General features: G+C 43.2%; 1 protein-coding gene across 7 annotated transcripts in view; it reads right to left on the bottom strand.

Annotated features, from left to right (window-relative positions):
- The window catches only part of NTRK3 (neurotrophic receptor tyrosine kinase 3), a 391,402-nt gene that overhangs the window by 41,847 nt on the left and 333,365 nt on the right, over positions 1–16,190 (bottom strand). For all 7 annotated transcript variants that reach the window (XM_037730502.1, XM_017506139.2, XM_017506138.2 and 4 more), the window contains one exon: positions 15,681–15,924. In XM_037730502.1, the coding sequence (XP_037586430.1) occupies positions 15,681–15,924 (244 nt within the window). The remainder of the gene's footprint in view (positions 1–15,680; positions 15,925–16,190) is intronic.

Here is a 16,190-nt window from a genome sequence, read left to right as displayed (position 1 = left end):
GATGTTCATCCCTTCCTGGCTCTGGACAAGGGAGAAAGGAGGATGTAGGCAAAAGACATGAAGTAGTTCTGAACCTGCTGAGAAGCCAGGAACCCTGTTGTTAGCCTTTCTTAGCTGGATGGCATTGATTATTTGATTCTTCTAACAGCCTTACTCTGATTTCTTCCTCTTTAAGCACCTTTCACATTAGGATGATCCAGCTTCCCATATAGACTAGCTTACGGAGAACAAATGATTTGATCCTATGGCCTTTGGAGAATGTGAATCTCTGAGTGCACTAATAAACTTCCTTTTGGTGCTAACTCCATTCTCATGGGTATTTTAATTATTGTGAAATCTTCTCTAATTCTCTGCACTGATAAACACATGTCAGATGTCGGGGCCATTGGCAGGGAATCCGGCTGGTTTTCCCTTGGTTATACCAGTGCATCTTTCAGATATACCTACTCAGAATCCCCACATACTGACCATGGGTGCCTGGTGAGTGGGGACCCATGAGGATTTACGTAAGATTTAGGCAAGTGGGGACATCATTCTTTACCCATTACAAATATCTAATATAGTATTATGCATTTTTAAATTAAGTACTTTTATTAAGCACTTTTAATGTAGAAATTATAGTATAGTATTTATATTAGTATATGTACATATAATAATGTAGAATGTGCAGAAAGTGGGGTGGGCTTCTTTGCCTTCAAGAGAACTTAAGTGTTAGTGAGGCATTGAACAGACATGTAGATTGTGAAAAAATAAATACAAAGATCAGGAAGTTGGGGATTTGCCCACTAGGTAAGGAAATGACCAACTACAGGAACAAACTGGGCCATAAATCAAAGTTGCAAGCTGGCTGAAGAGGCTGGAAAACATGACTCAATGGAGGAGGGCGACCAAAATTGTGGTGATGATTGGCAGATGTGGACAAGTGGAGTACAGAGCACCCCTTACCAGTCAACTTTGGGACACCGACGGATTCTGTTTACTTTTTCCAGAGTGTACGTGGCAATTTGGTAAGCACAGATCATAATGGTGATAATGGTGGTGGCTATGGTGGTGTTGGTGATGGTGTTGGGAACGGTGGCAGTGATGATGGTGATGGTGTTGGTGTTGGTGGTGGCAGTGGTGACAAAACCACCAGCGCTCAAACCAACAGTTTACATATAACTTGCCTATCCATTACGCATATGCATAAACACTTGCATATTTCATGTTATGCATAAGAATTAGCAGTAACCATCATATAGCAAACGAAAGGAGAAAGGAGGTCGGGCTGGACTTCAGCCAGCCTTTTCTCTACCCCTAAGGCTCCAGGGCAGGTGCATCACCCTAAACTCTCCCTCTGGGATGACGAGGGCAGCACACACCAAGGACATCTGGAGAATGAAGCTTTAAGTCTGAAAACCTTTGTCTATTGCAGAATTCATGGTCCACAGTTAGAAAAATTAGCTTCTGGTTGGAGCTACTAACTCCACAATAGAAAAGCTCTTCCTGCAGATGTTTAAAAGTGTTTTCTCATTTCTCCTGGGCTTCCAACAGATCAACTCAAATGTCTAAACCAGTCCTGGAGGAGTGGGTGGCTTTTTTTATTTTAAATTTCCCTAAATTCTCCTGAGTAGGTTCTTCTCCTCTTTATAATTTTAGTATTCAGCACCAAAGATCCATCACAGGGAATACCTCAGCTTGTAACTGAAAATGATTTAAAATTTCTGATACATAATTTCTACCTTGTTCTTTTACATAGAATAAGAATAGCCATCTATTGGGTGCCTAATGGGTACTGGCAATTTGAATACATTATCTTATTTAATGTGCACAAAAGAAGAAATTGCTATTTTTTTTTTCAGAGGAGGAATCTAAGTCTTAGTGAATTTAAGTAAATTTCCTAAGGTCACATAGCTCTCTAAGCAGAAGCTCAGTGATTCAAATGAACTTGCTGCAGACTCAGTGGGTGCTCCGCCCACCTGCTCTTGGGCTGTCTACTTTCCTACTCCCAGCTTCGCTTTGTCGGATTAGCAAAGCCTAGAAAACCAAGAGTAAAAACTGTGTTTAAAGTTCTGAATTTCAGGTACTTTATATTAACCCAGTCCTCTGATTCCTCCTTCTCCTCCTTCTGCTTAGTCACAGACAGATCACAAAATCTTGGGCTTTGAGGATTATGAGAGAAATACAATTCCCTACTGGGAAGAAGTCAAGGGAAACCAATGTTCTCTTTACATGCAAATATCATAAATGCAGCTGGTAAAGAAGATATTTGTATGGAAATGTATGTATCTTTATATGTTCTATATTCAGTTTGTCTCAGTAATAAAAAAGGGGGGCCTTTTGCATTTGAGGAAGGAAAAGGAGATCTTGTTATGATACCTCCATCAGGGCCCTCCACAGGAGTGGAGACAAGTGAATGTCTCAACACCAGATTCAGTGGTCTCCTGCAGGCTTTCTCTCTCCTTTCCTGAGGATAGAAGTCAGTGTAAGCATGCTTTAAGGTCTCAGAATTTTCTTATGGGGCATCTTCCCCATGTATTTTCCCCAGTATCAGTCCTCATGCCTGCACCACCTTCACTGATGAAGAAAACAACTGGATTTCTAAACTGCAGAGAGAAGAGACTAAGTTTAGGAGAAAACCAGAAACTGCTCTCAGAAAGAGGTTATTATTTTTTGTCAGGGTTAGGGGGCTAAAGATTTTTATTCCTCTGGTTCTCCACCAGCCAAGATAAAACCAATGCATAAAATATAACCAATTAACTATGAAAAGCACAAGTTCTTTTTATAAAATTATTTTTTTTAAGACAGAGCCTTGCTCTGCTGCCTAGGCTAGAGTGCAGTGGGCACTATCTCGGCTCACTGCAACCTCTGCCTCCCGGGTTCAAGCGATTCTCCTGCCTCAACCTCACAAGCATCTGGGACTACTGGCACGCACCACCATACCCAACTAATTTTTTGAACTTTCAGTAGAGACAATGTTTTGCCATGTTGGCCAAGCTGGCCTCAAACACCTGACCTCAAGTGATCTGCCCACCTTGGCCTCCTAAAGTGTTGGGATTACAGGCGTGAGCCGCCGCACCTGGCCACAAGGCCATTCTGGTGACACTGAGGTTCTTCTTAGGTTTTCTGAGTCTTCTAGTGTCTGCTTTACAATCGAAACCACATTTATCTCCACTAAGGACATAGGATGAAACAGACTTACCTTGTAGCAGGGAGGATTCTCACTAGACATAACTGAGAACTTCCTACTTCTAAAGAATGTTAAGAATTAGAAAGAAAAAGACAAATCTCTCATTGAAAGTAGCTTCCCTTTGCCACAGCTGGGTTGGAAGGAATAAGGAAGGAGACCTGTGGAGTCCCGGTAGACGCACTGGAATGGAGTGGGCAAACCATCGGTCTGGGATGATTTTCATGCCTTTCTGCCTGGTGCATCAAGGGTGAAACAGATGACATTTAAGGCTCCTTCCAGATACATGTTTCTTTAAAATGGAAGGATCTGGCATTTGCTCCGTTGTTTCTAATGCTTTAAGGATGCAGAACGGACTTGGTGGCCTAAAAGATGCCAATCATCCTGATTTATTTAGGTATTTGTCCCCTCCAAATGTCATGTAGAAGTCTGATACCCAGTGTTGGAGGTGGAGCCTGGTGGGAGGCATTTGAATCATGGGGTGGATCCCTGAGGGAATGCCCTGATGCCATTCTCCAGGTAGTGAGTTATTGCTCTTAGTTCCCACGAGATCTGGTTATTAAAGAGTCTGGCACCTCCTCCTTCTCTCTCTCTTACCATGTGACACTCCTGCTCCTCCTTTGCCATGATTGGAAGCTTCCTGAACTCCTTACCAGAAGCAGATGTTGGCACCATGCTTCTTGCACAGACTTCAGAGATAGGAGCCAATTAAATTACTTTTCTTTATAAATTACCCGGTCTCAGGCATTTTTTATAGCACCTCAAAATGGATGAAGACACATCCTGACCCTCCATTTCATGGTTACTTTTTTCATAGTTACCCTTACGAATGGCAAGTGGCTTTGAGCCTGTGGGACCAGCCAGTCTCCAGTGCGCAGTCCTGAGTCCACAGATTCTAATGTCTTCTCTTTCATCCTCTGTGGCTACCACCGTGGCAAAGGATCTCACTGCCTCTTCCCTGGGCCAGTGCAATGGCCCGCCTTTATGGTCTTGGTTCCAGCAATCTATCCCACATGTCACTGCCTTATGACTTGTCCTTACACATGACCTGACTGACACTTCAACAGACGACAAATCCTCTGCCTGTCCATTGAGTACCTAAGCCAAAACAGTTGGCCTTTCGAAAGCTGTCATGGCAGTCTTGTCTTTACCAATATTTCTTTCCATGTATCTTCCATAGATCCAGTTGACTCACACGCCATTCTAGATCATTCTCCTGGTTTCTTTGCCTCCAAGCTTCCTCCATGCCTTTACTCATGCTAACCTCTCTGACAGAAATATCTTCCTAAAATGTAATCCAGACTGCCAGCCAACCCCTCAAGACCCAGGCCATTACTCTACTTAGATGAGACTTAGATGTCCGTAACTGCCATTTATACCATTTGCCTCCCTCTGGCTTATGGTAGAGCTATACATTTTTATCTGTTCTTATATTCCCTGTGAGATTTTAATTTCCTTGTGTTCTATTCATCTTAGCACATGGACAAGGAATTGAACTGAATCCCATCCCTCACACATGGATCTTGCCAATGGCTAGGGAATGTGGTATGAGGGGAGGAAATAACCAGCATGGACAAGGTCTAGCAAATGTACAAACTAGATCACCCATCTTAAGGTTGCATAAGTGCTCTAACACTTACTCTGCTGCTGAGGAATCTCAAGGGACTGAACACATCACCACTGACCGTCTCTTAGGCTCCATTTCCTCATTTATAAAACACAGGCTAGGGATCCCTGATGCCTTACTTCTCTGGGGAGATCTCAGAAGGCTCCCTTCCTCTCCAGGAAGAGCACAGAGAGACCTCGCAAAGGCGAGTTTGAAGGTTCAAAGCCCCACAATCAGCAGGTGAAAAGTGAATGCGTCTCCTTCGGTTGGTTTGGGTGTGAGGATTTAGAGGATCAAACAGTGAGCCACAACGAGGCAGGAGAATTCGATGAAATTCAACAGCAGAGCTAGTCATTCACTGATTCCCTAGTGTTACATTCCTGTTGTCATCACTGTCACTACTATATGTGGCCAGAACAGCTGCCCTAAATCTTAACCGGGGTGTCTGCTAAATGAGCTTCCAGTGCTCAGCCCTACAAGGCATGGAAGTGCAGCAAAAGCCTCACAGCTAGGGACAGGGAAGAGGTGGCAGAGTGGCTATGGTTCCTTGTTCCTCCACTTCAACTAGAGCAGCTCTGTGTTTATCCACCTGTCTGACTGCATACCTGCACGTCTGCTTTATACAGTCCTATTTGAAGAAAAGGTTTTACTGTTGTAAAAATATGCTGTGTTTGGAAAGCAAGCATCTAATTTAAGCTCATGAGAGGCAAGTGTCAACTAGAGTTGAAGAACACTGATCTAAAGACAATGTCATCAAAGAGACCGAGTGAGTGAACTGGGACGCCGTCCTGTCAATCCCAGTCCAGGAAAAGCAGCAATGAAACCATCAATATATCTAAAGAGGGAACTTGAGTACATCCCACAAACTCTCCCCCTAGTTTCCATGCAGTGGCAGACAATGATGCTACTGGTGTGGCCAGCACTTGTGAAAAGACGAAAAGCCTCACGACAGTGTAGAAGAAAGATGACAAATGTCCACTTTATAAACAATCAACTTAGGTCGTGTGCTCCCTGTCAGGAGTCACGGCATAGACTGAACCTAGCCTTCTTGGCTTCCACTCCTGCATTCTAGTTCCCACATTAGTGATGGCTGCAAGAACCAATAAGCCAAAGTGGGAGTCCCCTTCCCAGGACTAATATTCCCAGCCCACTGCAGGGAGAATTCCCAAAATAACTTTATCACCTCATTGTGAGAGTCTGGTTTTTTGCACCTCAACTTCCTGGTCATCATGCCCTCTCCAGGTTATCTTTACCTTAGACTGCTGGAGTGTCCCGGGGTGGAAAACGCCAGGTTCTTTCTGTATTCACTTTTTATACTTTTCAGAATGCCTGAGTTGCAGGTAGATGTCCCCAGCATTACCACCGTAGTGAAATAAAGTATAAAATGGTCTAGAAAGGATGAAGGTTTGGGAGTGCAGAGATGACAGGAATAATTAGACAATCCCCATCCCTGGAAAAATACAAAGAAATTCTGTTCAGGCAATTCTTCTGTTCAACGGGGTGAATTTTGGTCAATTATCTTCAATATCTCAAAGAGGAAGAAGAGGGCAGAGCAGAAGTTAGCTACTAAACAAGATCCAGGAAATGTAGAAGAGCCTGCTTCAAAACTGGGGGTTGTTCTTTTATTTTATCAGGAAGAAAAAAAAGGGGCCGGGATATAGAATAGTTATGGTCTAGGGTCAATGCGACAGTAGAGACTGTTTAAGACAACTTTGACATGATTTTTATACCTTTGGCCATGTCTCTCCAATGTCCTAAAGCAATCAAGTCACCTTCTCACTTACCATTACACACACAACTTACTTCCACAGAAGGCAAAACCCCAAAGAGATCATATAGCTGGAATCCAAACTCTAGATTTTAGAGATAAAAGGGGAATCTCTGATTTGAAACATGGACATAGAACTGGCACTGAGACCAAGATGCATTAAATATCAGCCCTGTCCCTCAACAGACTTTTACATTCCAAAGTGACTGATATTTTGTAGATAATTGGTGTGCAGATCCACTGGCTTTAATCAAGGAAATAAGGTTGTAATACTTATAATTAGCATAAATCTATCCCACACACCTCCTTCTGTGTTCATTTCCTCTGCAGCTTTGTACAACTTAATAGGTCTTAGTGTTTAAATTGTTTTTCAAAATTCACTTTAGATGTGCATATCACGACACCCAGTCGTACAGCAGATGCTCAGGCAACTAAAGCTGAGCCCCACTTGGAAGTCTCTCCAGTTTGTGGCCACGTCTCTGGATTAGCACAAGGAACCCTCTCCCAAAGCTGAAGAAAAGGGCAAACACGTGGTTTAGGGCTGGGAATTTAAGAAGATCCCATACCTTCCTCTAGCCTCCTAAACTCTAGCAGAGAAAGGTAACTCCAGCCCTGTCCACTTGCTGTATGAAGATGGCTGCCCCAGACTGCACAATCCTAAAGGATTCTTGTAAGAATCTGGAGTTAATTTGTTCACAAAATAGAGTTTCTCAGCAGCTCTGAGATTTGGTATTGCAGGAGGCTGTCTCATAACCCACCTATCCCCGTTGCAGAAAACTGAACTGTGGAAACCTGGAGGCTCCTAAAGGTGCATCAAGAGCATGAGGTATCAAAGGAGAGGCCGTGTACAATGGGGGATCCATCCCTTCACCCCTGCTTTGACCACAGCAGTTCCACTGCCCTTAAATAAGACCGGTTTGGTATCCCGAAGTGAATCCTGGGACAGTAAAATGTGCATCAGGGGAAAAGCTGGTAAAATCCAAACAAAGTCTGCAGTTTAGTTAATAATTTGTGCTCCTGTTAATTTCTTATGTTTTTGCCAAAGGTACCCTGGTTTCATAAGATGTCAACAGTAAGAAAAACTGAGTGAAGGGCATATGAGAATTCTCTACGCTATTTTTGCAACTTTTCTGTACATCTAAAATTACTCAAATAAATTTTTATTGTAAAATTGGGAAAATCACATTCCTTGGGAATGGAATACAACTCTCCTCCATTGTTCTCCTCTATGTACATAGGACCATGGGTAAAGATTATTAGGATATTTCAAAAACGGCAGAGGAAGGATCAAGCACAATAAATAGAGTCTGGTCACTGAAGAGCCAGTATAAGAACCTCATCTCCTGACAGCCAGCATCGCTTCTGCTTCATTGGTGCCTGGGTCTCCTTAAGAGTACCTCATGGCTAAAACCAAAGGGATAAATCTGGATAAGCCCTCTCCAAACAGGATCAGCCTCCCTTAAGACCCAGTATGCTTGGCCGCTAATCCTTTATCTGCCAGTTAAGCTGGGGGTCAAGTCTCGCTACTCCTGACCTTAGAGTAAGGAACCACATGACTCTGAGTGTAGCCGTAGCTACTTGCCCATGTGGACATGAGTGGAGTTGTGGTGAACCCCCTCTTCTTTGCACTGTTCCAGGCTTCCAACTAGAGGGACACCTTATTGGACTAACAGGTCTAATGCAGACAGCTCTCCAGTCTTAATCTCACCCCTTGGGAGAAAGAACTTGTCTGATTTTGGGGACTGGGCATGGGGCCACAACCCCTTTATCTATCTGATGAGCCTCTTCTCCCTACAGAGAGGAGAAACGAGCAGGAAAATTTCTGTCTCTGCAGAGCAAAGTCTGCAATATCCCCAGGCTGCTATGACTGAGCTGGAATGCCGAATCTAGGGACTTGGTATTAAAAAAAATATTGCTGCACAGTGAAACCACCATCAGCAACAATTCTATCATTTTCAAGTGCAATTTATAATCTTCCTCTGCCTAGCTTCTCTGCCTCAGTGGACTCAGACACATCATCTGGGCAGGGAAAAGAGGTGCCACTTACTAAGTGAGATTCCCAAAGTTCCAACGAAGAGCAGAAAGCATAGTGGAACCCTGTGATCCTAAAAGTCAGTTGCCACAAATTACCATCATTAGCTTTTGTTTTTACCTTTAAAATGACCTAAAACCAAGTGATTTCATAGACCACTGGCTCTCTTCAGTACACTGCCAACCAGTTGACTTTCATCTAAGAACTTCTCCCAACTTGAAGGTAAGAACGAACTGGTCAGCAAGACTTGGAGGAGCCTCAGGCTCTCAGATCTGGTGACTGAGTCATCAGTCAAGGTTCTTCTTGATCATAAAACTGGAAGGCACCTTAGAGAGCATCCGATAAAGCCTCAGTTTTGCTCTCACCTCAGGTCCTCCCATTAAACCTAATGAAGGGGCTGCCCTCCAAAGCTCTCATGGTGGTACAGTCCCCGGATCTCTGTCTTATTCTCTCAGGACTGACATGCTGGGAAATTCCTTCCAGTAAAGTCAATGAGCCATAAATATCTTTAGGATTCTCTTAAAAGCCCTGAACTTTCAACAAACAAAAACTGAAATACAACACCCCACTCAATATTGCTCATATAAGTTCAGGAAGTCTTAGCGTTTCTGTAGCTCATCCTTTGACCTACTGGTGGAGAACAGCCCAGGCTTTTCATCAACGATGTAACCCTTCTCTAGACAGTGCTAGATGGCTTCAGTTAGGATGTGGACAAGCTCTCGATCCCTCCTTTGCTACCATGGATTTGGAACAGAAGTTGCTCTACTTTGTATTTCTTCCCAGTTTTTCTCGTAGATGTGTTTTCTTATCTATTAACTTATAGTCCCTTTGATTTGGAACATTGCTTGTTTCCCCACCCAATTCATAGGATATGGCTTCTTGTATTTACTATGCTGCTTTTCTGGAGGATAAATCAAAGCACCAAGACAGCAGGTGTGACCAAACTCTTCCCTTACTTACAAAAGCATGGGACACCAAGAGTTTGCAGGGAGAATAGGAAAGGGGAACTTCCAAAATAACTACCTCCACATTCAGGATTGGAGTGGCAACACAAAGTAAGAACGGCTTGGCCTATGTTTCCTGATAAATCATCGGACGTGGTATGATCTGCTGTTGGGATGAAGTGTTGAAAGAGAATATAGGCTTTCTTCATCCTTAACTGTGGCAGAGATTACCAGCTATGCAATACAATTCATGCTTCTTCTCTTCTATGTGGGACACAGCTATGTTCCATTTCTCAGCCTCCTGTTTAAATAGGAAGGTCATATAACTGGGCTCTTGCCATTAAAGAAAGCGATTTGTCCCCACTTTCAGGCCAGGCCTATTAACAACATCCCACACATATTCCTTCAGGCCAGTTTCTCCTTTTAGCTGATTGGGATGGAGATAAATGCCTAGCAAGACCAAGGACCACACAAAGAAAAGGGTAGAGCTCCGTGAGCCTGAATGATGGTGTAGCAGAGGACTACCCCTCCAGTGAATTCACCTGCTCATACTGTTAAGTGACCTAGAAATGAGCTTCTATTTGTGTTGGAACCATTATATATCTGAGTATCTATTTGATACAGCAGTGGCCTACCTTAACTAATACGTTTAGGTAAGCTTTGTCCATTTTGGAACTGGAGAAAGCATTCATATTTTATATCCAATAATTTCTAGGGTTTAAAGTGTCCTCCAAAGATCAAGTGGTGAAAACTTCATCCCCAGTGCAACAGTGTTGAGAGGTGGGACCTCTAAGACGTGATTAATCCCAAGACCTCTGCCCTCATGAAAGGATTAATGTTGTTATCATGAAAGTGTGTCTGTTAGCACAAGAGCAGGTTTATTATAAAAGCAAGTTTGGCCCAGGCTTGGTCTCTTGCCATGTGATGTCTTCTGCCATGCTATGATGGAACAAGAAGGCCTCACTGCCTAGCTTCCAGAACCAGAAGAAATAAGTTTCTTTCTTTGATAAATTACCCATTTTGTGGTATTCTGTTATAGCAACACAGAACAGACTAAGACAATAATTACTATTTATTATTTATCATCCTAAGAGCTTTATATTTCTTAACTTAGTCCTTACAGAAAATGCATGTGTAGAGGCTATTGGCTCCATTTGATAGTTGAAGGCACCGAAAGGGCAAGTAATTTGACAAAGGTCATATAGTCAGGAAAGACAGGGGCAGAGATTCAAACCTAGGCAGTGTGGGTCCAAGAGCTCACAGCTTTTCATCTTCTATAGGGACACCAAACATTCAAATCAAACATCTTTCCAGCAAGATTGGCTTGTTCTAAATGATTTCTACTTCCTAAGGATTACTGTTACTATCTTTCTAGGAGTTTCTGGGAACCCTGACCCAGAATCTCCAGCTTAGAATCCAGCGCCTTACTGCCTTATGGCCCGCACCTATGTGTCCACCTGGATTTCGGCATACTTCCGCCATCATGTTCTAGACACTCAGTTCCATCTTCTACCAGAATCCAAAGTCGACCATCCCTAACTCAGACCATCACTCATCTGCCTCCTCTGAACGTTCTCCCAGGATAATGCACTGCTTGATTAGACAATACTTGTCCGACCGCCTGCTGCTGCATTCCACGTCATCTCCAAAGGCCAGCATCTGGCTATCTAAGTTTCTCTTGGTCTGGAATGACCCACTTCCTAACTCTAAATTCCCTTTCTGACTTCATTCATCCTTTTATTAGGTGTCCAACAAGTGCCAGGTACTGTCACACAGGACAGCACACAGGCACACAGGACACAGGGCGAACAGAAAGGAACACTCCTGGACTTCTAGATTAGTAGGATCCCATCCCCTCTAATTTCATTCCTCCCTGATCTCACTGTATTGACTCCTCTCCCCAAATCAAATCTGAAAACATCAGTATTCTGAGAACCCAATCTTCTCCCCTTCAGGACACTCAAAACTTTAATTCTAGATTTGACTATCAATCTTTAAGTGTTCTCTGACATTCTTAGAAAGGTATAATGGTACCCAAAGCCCACCCTTGTCAAAGCCAGTGTAAAGGTAACCTTGGAAGCATTGAGTGATAGAAGGAAAAGGTGTTTGTCATTGTGAAGGTCTTAAGAAGAGAGAACACATCACTCTGGTGCTCTGGTGTGGAGATGTTTGTTTTCTCTCTCTGAATGTGTAACAGGAAATTAGGCAGTTCACCTTTGTAAATCGTTTGCACACCACCTATGAATGAGCCAGATGGTGCCTCTTCATTTTAATAAATTAAAAATGGAAAAGAAAGACTATGAGGAGGAGTTTATCTCCATCTCTCCCCCTGCCCTCATATGCACATTCTGGAATCTGCCCTGGGCAGGCAAGCACATGTACACACACACACACACACACACACATGCCTGGATTATCTGCACTTAGTGATACTGGGCATAAGAAGCTGAAAAACTCTTAGGCCCAACTGATTTCAGTAATCACTGATAGCAGAGAGGTACAAACCTGTCCAGGGGTATGAGCTCTCAGAGAGAATCCTTCACAGTATTCTCACTATCTGACAAATCAGAGCATTCCCTGAAGGCCTCAGCAGATGTATACTGAACAAAACGTCTTACATAAATCACCCGAATGTGGACTTAGCTCTAGGATTCATGACCCTATAAACACTTATGAGATGAAGAGGCAAGTATTGATGACCCAGTATTTCCATACATGTTGAAACCTTCAGAAAGACATTTTCCTGAGGTGGTCAATACAAAGATCTTACTCCTTTGGAGCCGCTGCATGATCCAGTTTATCTTCCAGTGGTCAGGGAGTCCCTCTCTTTGTCCCAAGAATTGCACAGAGAAATAAAATTATCCATAGAGCTGTCTTGGCTTGGATGTGAGGGGACTCATAAGATAAAAATAAATAAGGGCTAATCCAGTAAGTGTTGTATTACAGGCTCTTTGTACAAATTAACTTTCTTAAGATCAATACAACTCTGTCGAGTGAGTGTTTTTGTTCTGACTTTAACAACAGAAACATTGAACAGAGGTTAGGGGAAATGCATCCAGGTTGTGTGGTCGCTAATGGTGGTTGTGCATTAGCATGGGAACATAGGTAAGATTAGCCCTAAATCCAAGAGTTCCCTTGTCATTCCCATGTCTTCCAATATGGACAATAGGACTTTGGGGTTCATTTTAACGTGACTTCAGGCAAATCTACTCCTGTTTTTTATTTTGCAGAAAAGTAGGGAAGGAGGAGTGGTGTATACATTAGGACACTGTGAGTAAGCGAACAAGAAGATATGCTACGAGCTGGTCTTTAAACATCTCATCAGTGGAATATACAACTTTCCAATGATGTGCAGTATTTTTACTGTAAGAGTAATCCTTTTTTGTTCAAACTTCCTTGGGACCAAAAATACACATTTCAAGCTAGCTGGCCTTGGCTAACATCTCCCTTAGAACTCGTGAAGAAGGAATTGAGGTTACGTGTACTGTGTACATTTTCCCACCTCATTCTCCCTTTCTTAAATTCTAATCTGCCCTGGTACCCACAGAATTAGACAGAGTATTTCTTGTAGCTTTTTCAGGCATAAAAAGCAACAGTTCACAGTTGTTAAAGCAAGGGCAAAGAAATATCCATCGGGAATGTGATCTTTTTATTTTTTTTTGTTTTTCCTCTTTTAAACCAGATTCAGGGAATATTAAGTACACATCTGGAAGCAAATTTGAAGGGTCAGTTAGCACATTCCGGTCAGAAGTGGTTTCCTAAGACTCTAGTGAGGTCGGTAGTTATCAGCTTGGCATAATCAAACATCTGCCTTTCACAAGGAACAACAATGAGCCATCCCTTGTTTTCATCAACACCAACACAGATCTAAGCACAGACAGACAGACCAGCAAACCCATTAAACAAAGTGGAAAGGCAATTAAACAGCGCCAGCTCCAGCCAGACTCTAGGAAATCTATGACCCATGGCCCCTCGTTGGTAACCACACCAATGCCTCTCTTGGAAAAGAACAAAAAATATGGTCTAAACACTAAAGAAAGACTCCTTTTTGAGAGTTCCCGGCAGGTGTGCCCTGGCCATCAGTCTGTAACTACGGACACATCATGTCCCCTTTTCCATCCCTGGGGATGCTGGACAGAATAGGTAGCTAGAGAAGCTGCCCAGCTTGCTGCGGACACACTACGCTTTGTCTCACATTCTCTCATGAGGGTACATCATCTGCCATTCTTTGGTTGTACCACAAACAAGTCATTTTCTAACCACAAAGATCGTTTCTCAAACATTCAATTTTTCTCTCAACTATTGCTAAAATAAAGTGTATTGCGTAATCTGTCTTAATGTCTGAGTGATCTCATTTAGGCAAAGCCATAAGGAACATCCAGATAGAACTGATCTGCACACACCTCAAATTCCCAGGCTCTGGTCCACCATGCCTAGGCCAACACGACAATCCTATTTGACTCACAGTATGGTCCCGCATTTCTCCAAAGAAAAGGAGACGAATGGCTGCCATGATCCTGGCTGTAGACTGAATGTGTACCCCCCAAATTCATATGTTGGAACCTAAGCCTCAAGGTAATGGTGTTAGGAGGTGAGGCCTTTGGGAAATTATTAGGTCATGAGGATAACGTATTTTTACAGAAGAGATGCCAGAGAGATCCCTTAACCCTTCTGCCAAGTGAAGACACAGCAAGAAGACGGCCATCTCTGAATGAGAAAGCAGATCTTTACCAGACAATGAATTTGTGGGCACCTTGATCTTGAAATTCCCACCCTCCAGAATCATGAGAAATAAACTTCTGTTTTTTTGTAGCCTGTCCTGTTTGTGGCATTTGTTACAACAGCCGAAAAGGAATAAGACATCCCTTGACCTCCAAAACATTGTCCCACACTCTCCTTGTACCACCTATCCAAACTCCTCTTCCCTTTGATGTCCCAGAAATAGATCTTCTGTAATTTTTTTTTTTTTTTTTTGAGACAGAGTCTCGCTCTGTCGTCCAGAATGGAGTGCAGTGTTGTGATCTCGGCTCACTGCCATCTCTGCCTCCCAGGTTCAAGCAATTCTTCTGCCTCAGCCTCCCGAGTAGCTGGGACTACAGGCACATGCCACCATGCCCAGCTAATTTTTGTATTTTTCAGTAGAGATAGGGTTTCACCATGTTGGCCAGGCTGGTCTCAATCTCCTGACCTCATGATCCATCCACCTCAGCCTCCCAAAGTGCTGGGATTATAGGCGTGAGCCACCATGACTAGTCTTGGATCTTGCATATTTTTTAGGAATCCACCCTCAATCAGTTTGCAGAAGCTATCTGTGTCTCAGGCTGCACTCACATTTTCCCTTTCTGAGGTAAGTGACACTCATGGCCATCCATCCCTTACCTGGAAATAAAACACTATCAGAACCAGTCAATGATCCACGGCAAAAATACTCCCAAAGACTTAGGTGAAAAAATGATTTGGGGTGCAAAATAAGACTCTTGTTCATGTAAAGCAGGTGGCTGCATGAGGGTAGAACTGAGCAGGATGCCTCTTCTCACCATCAAGAAGCTTTTCTAAGATTTAACCTGTCCTCTCTCCGAAGTTGGCAACAGACAACATGCTTCCTTTCGTCCTCTGTTCTAACCCGTTTGGATAATACTCAACAATATATTACGTATTTTTGTTACTTTATTTAGGTTTCCCCTCCCCACCAAGATCTACCTATTGGAAACAACGTAATTCTTCCATCATCACAAGATAATTTCAGAGAATAAAATGTGTCATGGGTGAGGCTAGATCTGGGACTGAGTAGGGAGATATTAAACATAGTACCAAGTTGGGCATGTCTGTGTGTGTGTTTGGGCACATACATATACATGTATGAGTATGTTTACATGAAGAATGAGTATCGATGCACATAAGAACACAATGCATATGTCTTTGCAATGTACAGATTACAGTTCAGTTACATGTCCAAGAAGGAAGGAGAAGCGGGCAATTGAGAAAAATAAGGAACAGGTATGTCAAGATGCAAGAGAAGCCAAAAGATAACTGTTGGGTGCATGTCTGGGCACGGGAGTGAATATTTGTGTGCCAGAGTGACAGGGTTAATGGACAATGAAAAAGACATGTAAGCAAGGCGCTAGCTCTGTGGCTGAGTCCTGCAGCCGGGAAAGTCACCTTACCCTGTAATAATCCGTGCTGTAGACATCTCTGGACATGCCGAAGTCCCCGATCTTCACTAGCAGATTTGCTCCAACCAGGCAGTTCCTGGTGGCCAGGTCTCGGTGCACAAAGTGCTGGGAGGCCAGGTACACCATGCCCGAGGCGATCTGACTGGCGATGTGGAGCATTTGGGAGAGCCCCAGCTCACCCTTGGCCTGGCGTGGCTGCCCGTCCACAAGGATCATTGCATCTGGCCCATGGGCCCTGCAGGAGCATGGCGAGAAGAGACGGAGCAGAGAGAAATCAGGAGATCAAGGGGAAAGACCTTCCTGATTCCCTGTCCTCTGGAATGCCCCACAGAAATAAATAAAATTTTCCTTTCCAGCCTGCCTGTTTTTATCTACCCCAAATTAGATTACATATGTGTAATGGGTGAAGCTCCACAACCAGATTCTGACTAAGATGACAGCAGACATACTCAAACGAAAGAGGGAATAAACCTACTTTTTTTTTTTTTTTTTTTTTTTTTT

This window comes from Cebus imitator, unplaced genomic scaffold, assembly GCF_001604975.1.
Source record: "Cebus imitator isolate Cc_AM_T3 unplaced genomic scaffold, Cebus_imitator-1.0 Scaffold348, whole genome shotgun sequence".
Classification (NCBI taxonomy): Eukaryota; Metazoa; Chordata; class Mammalia; order Primates; family Cebidae; genus Cebus; species Cebus imitator.
This window is presented reverse-complemented; position numbering and strand designations above follow the sequence as displayed.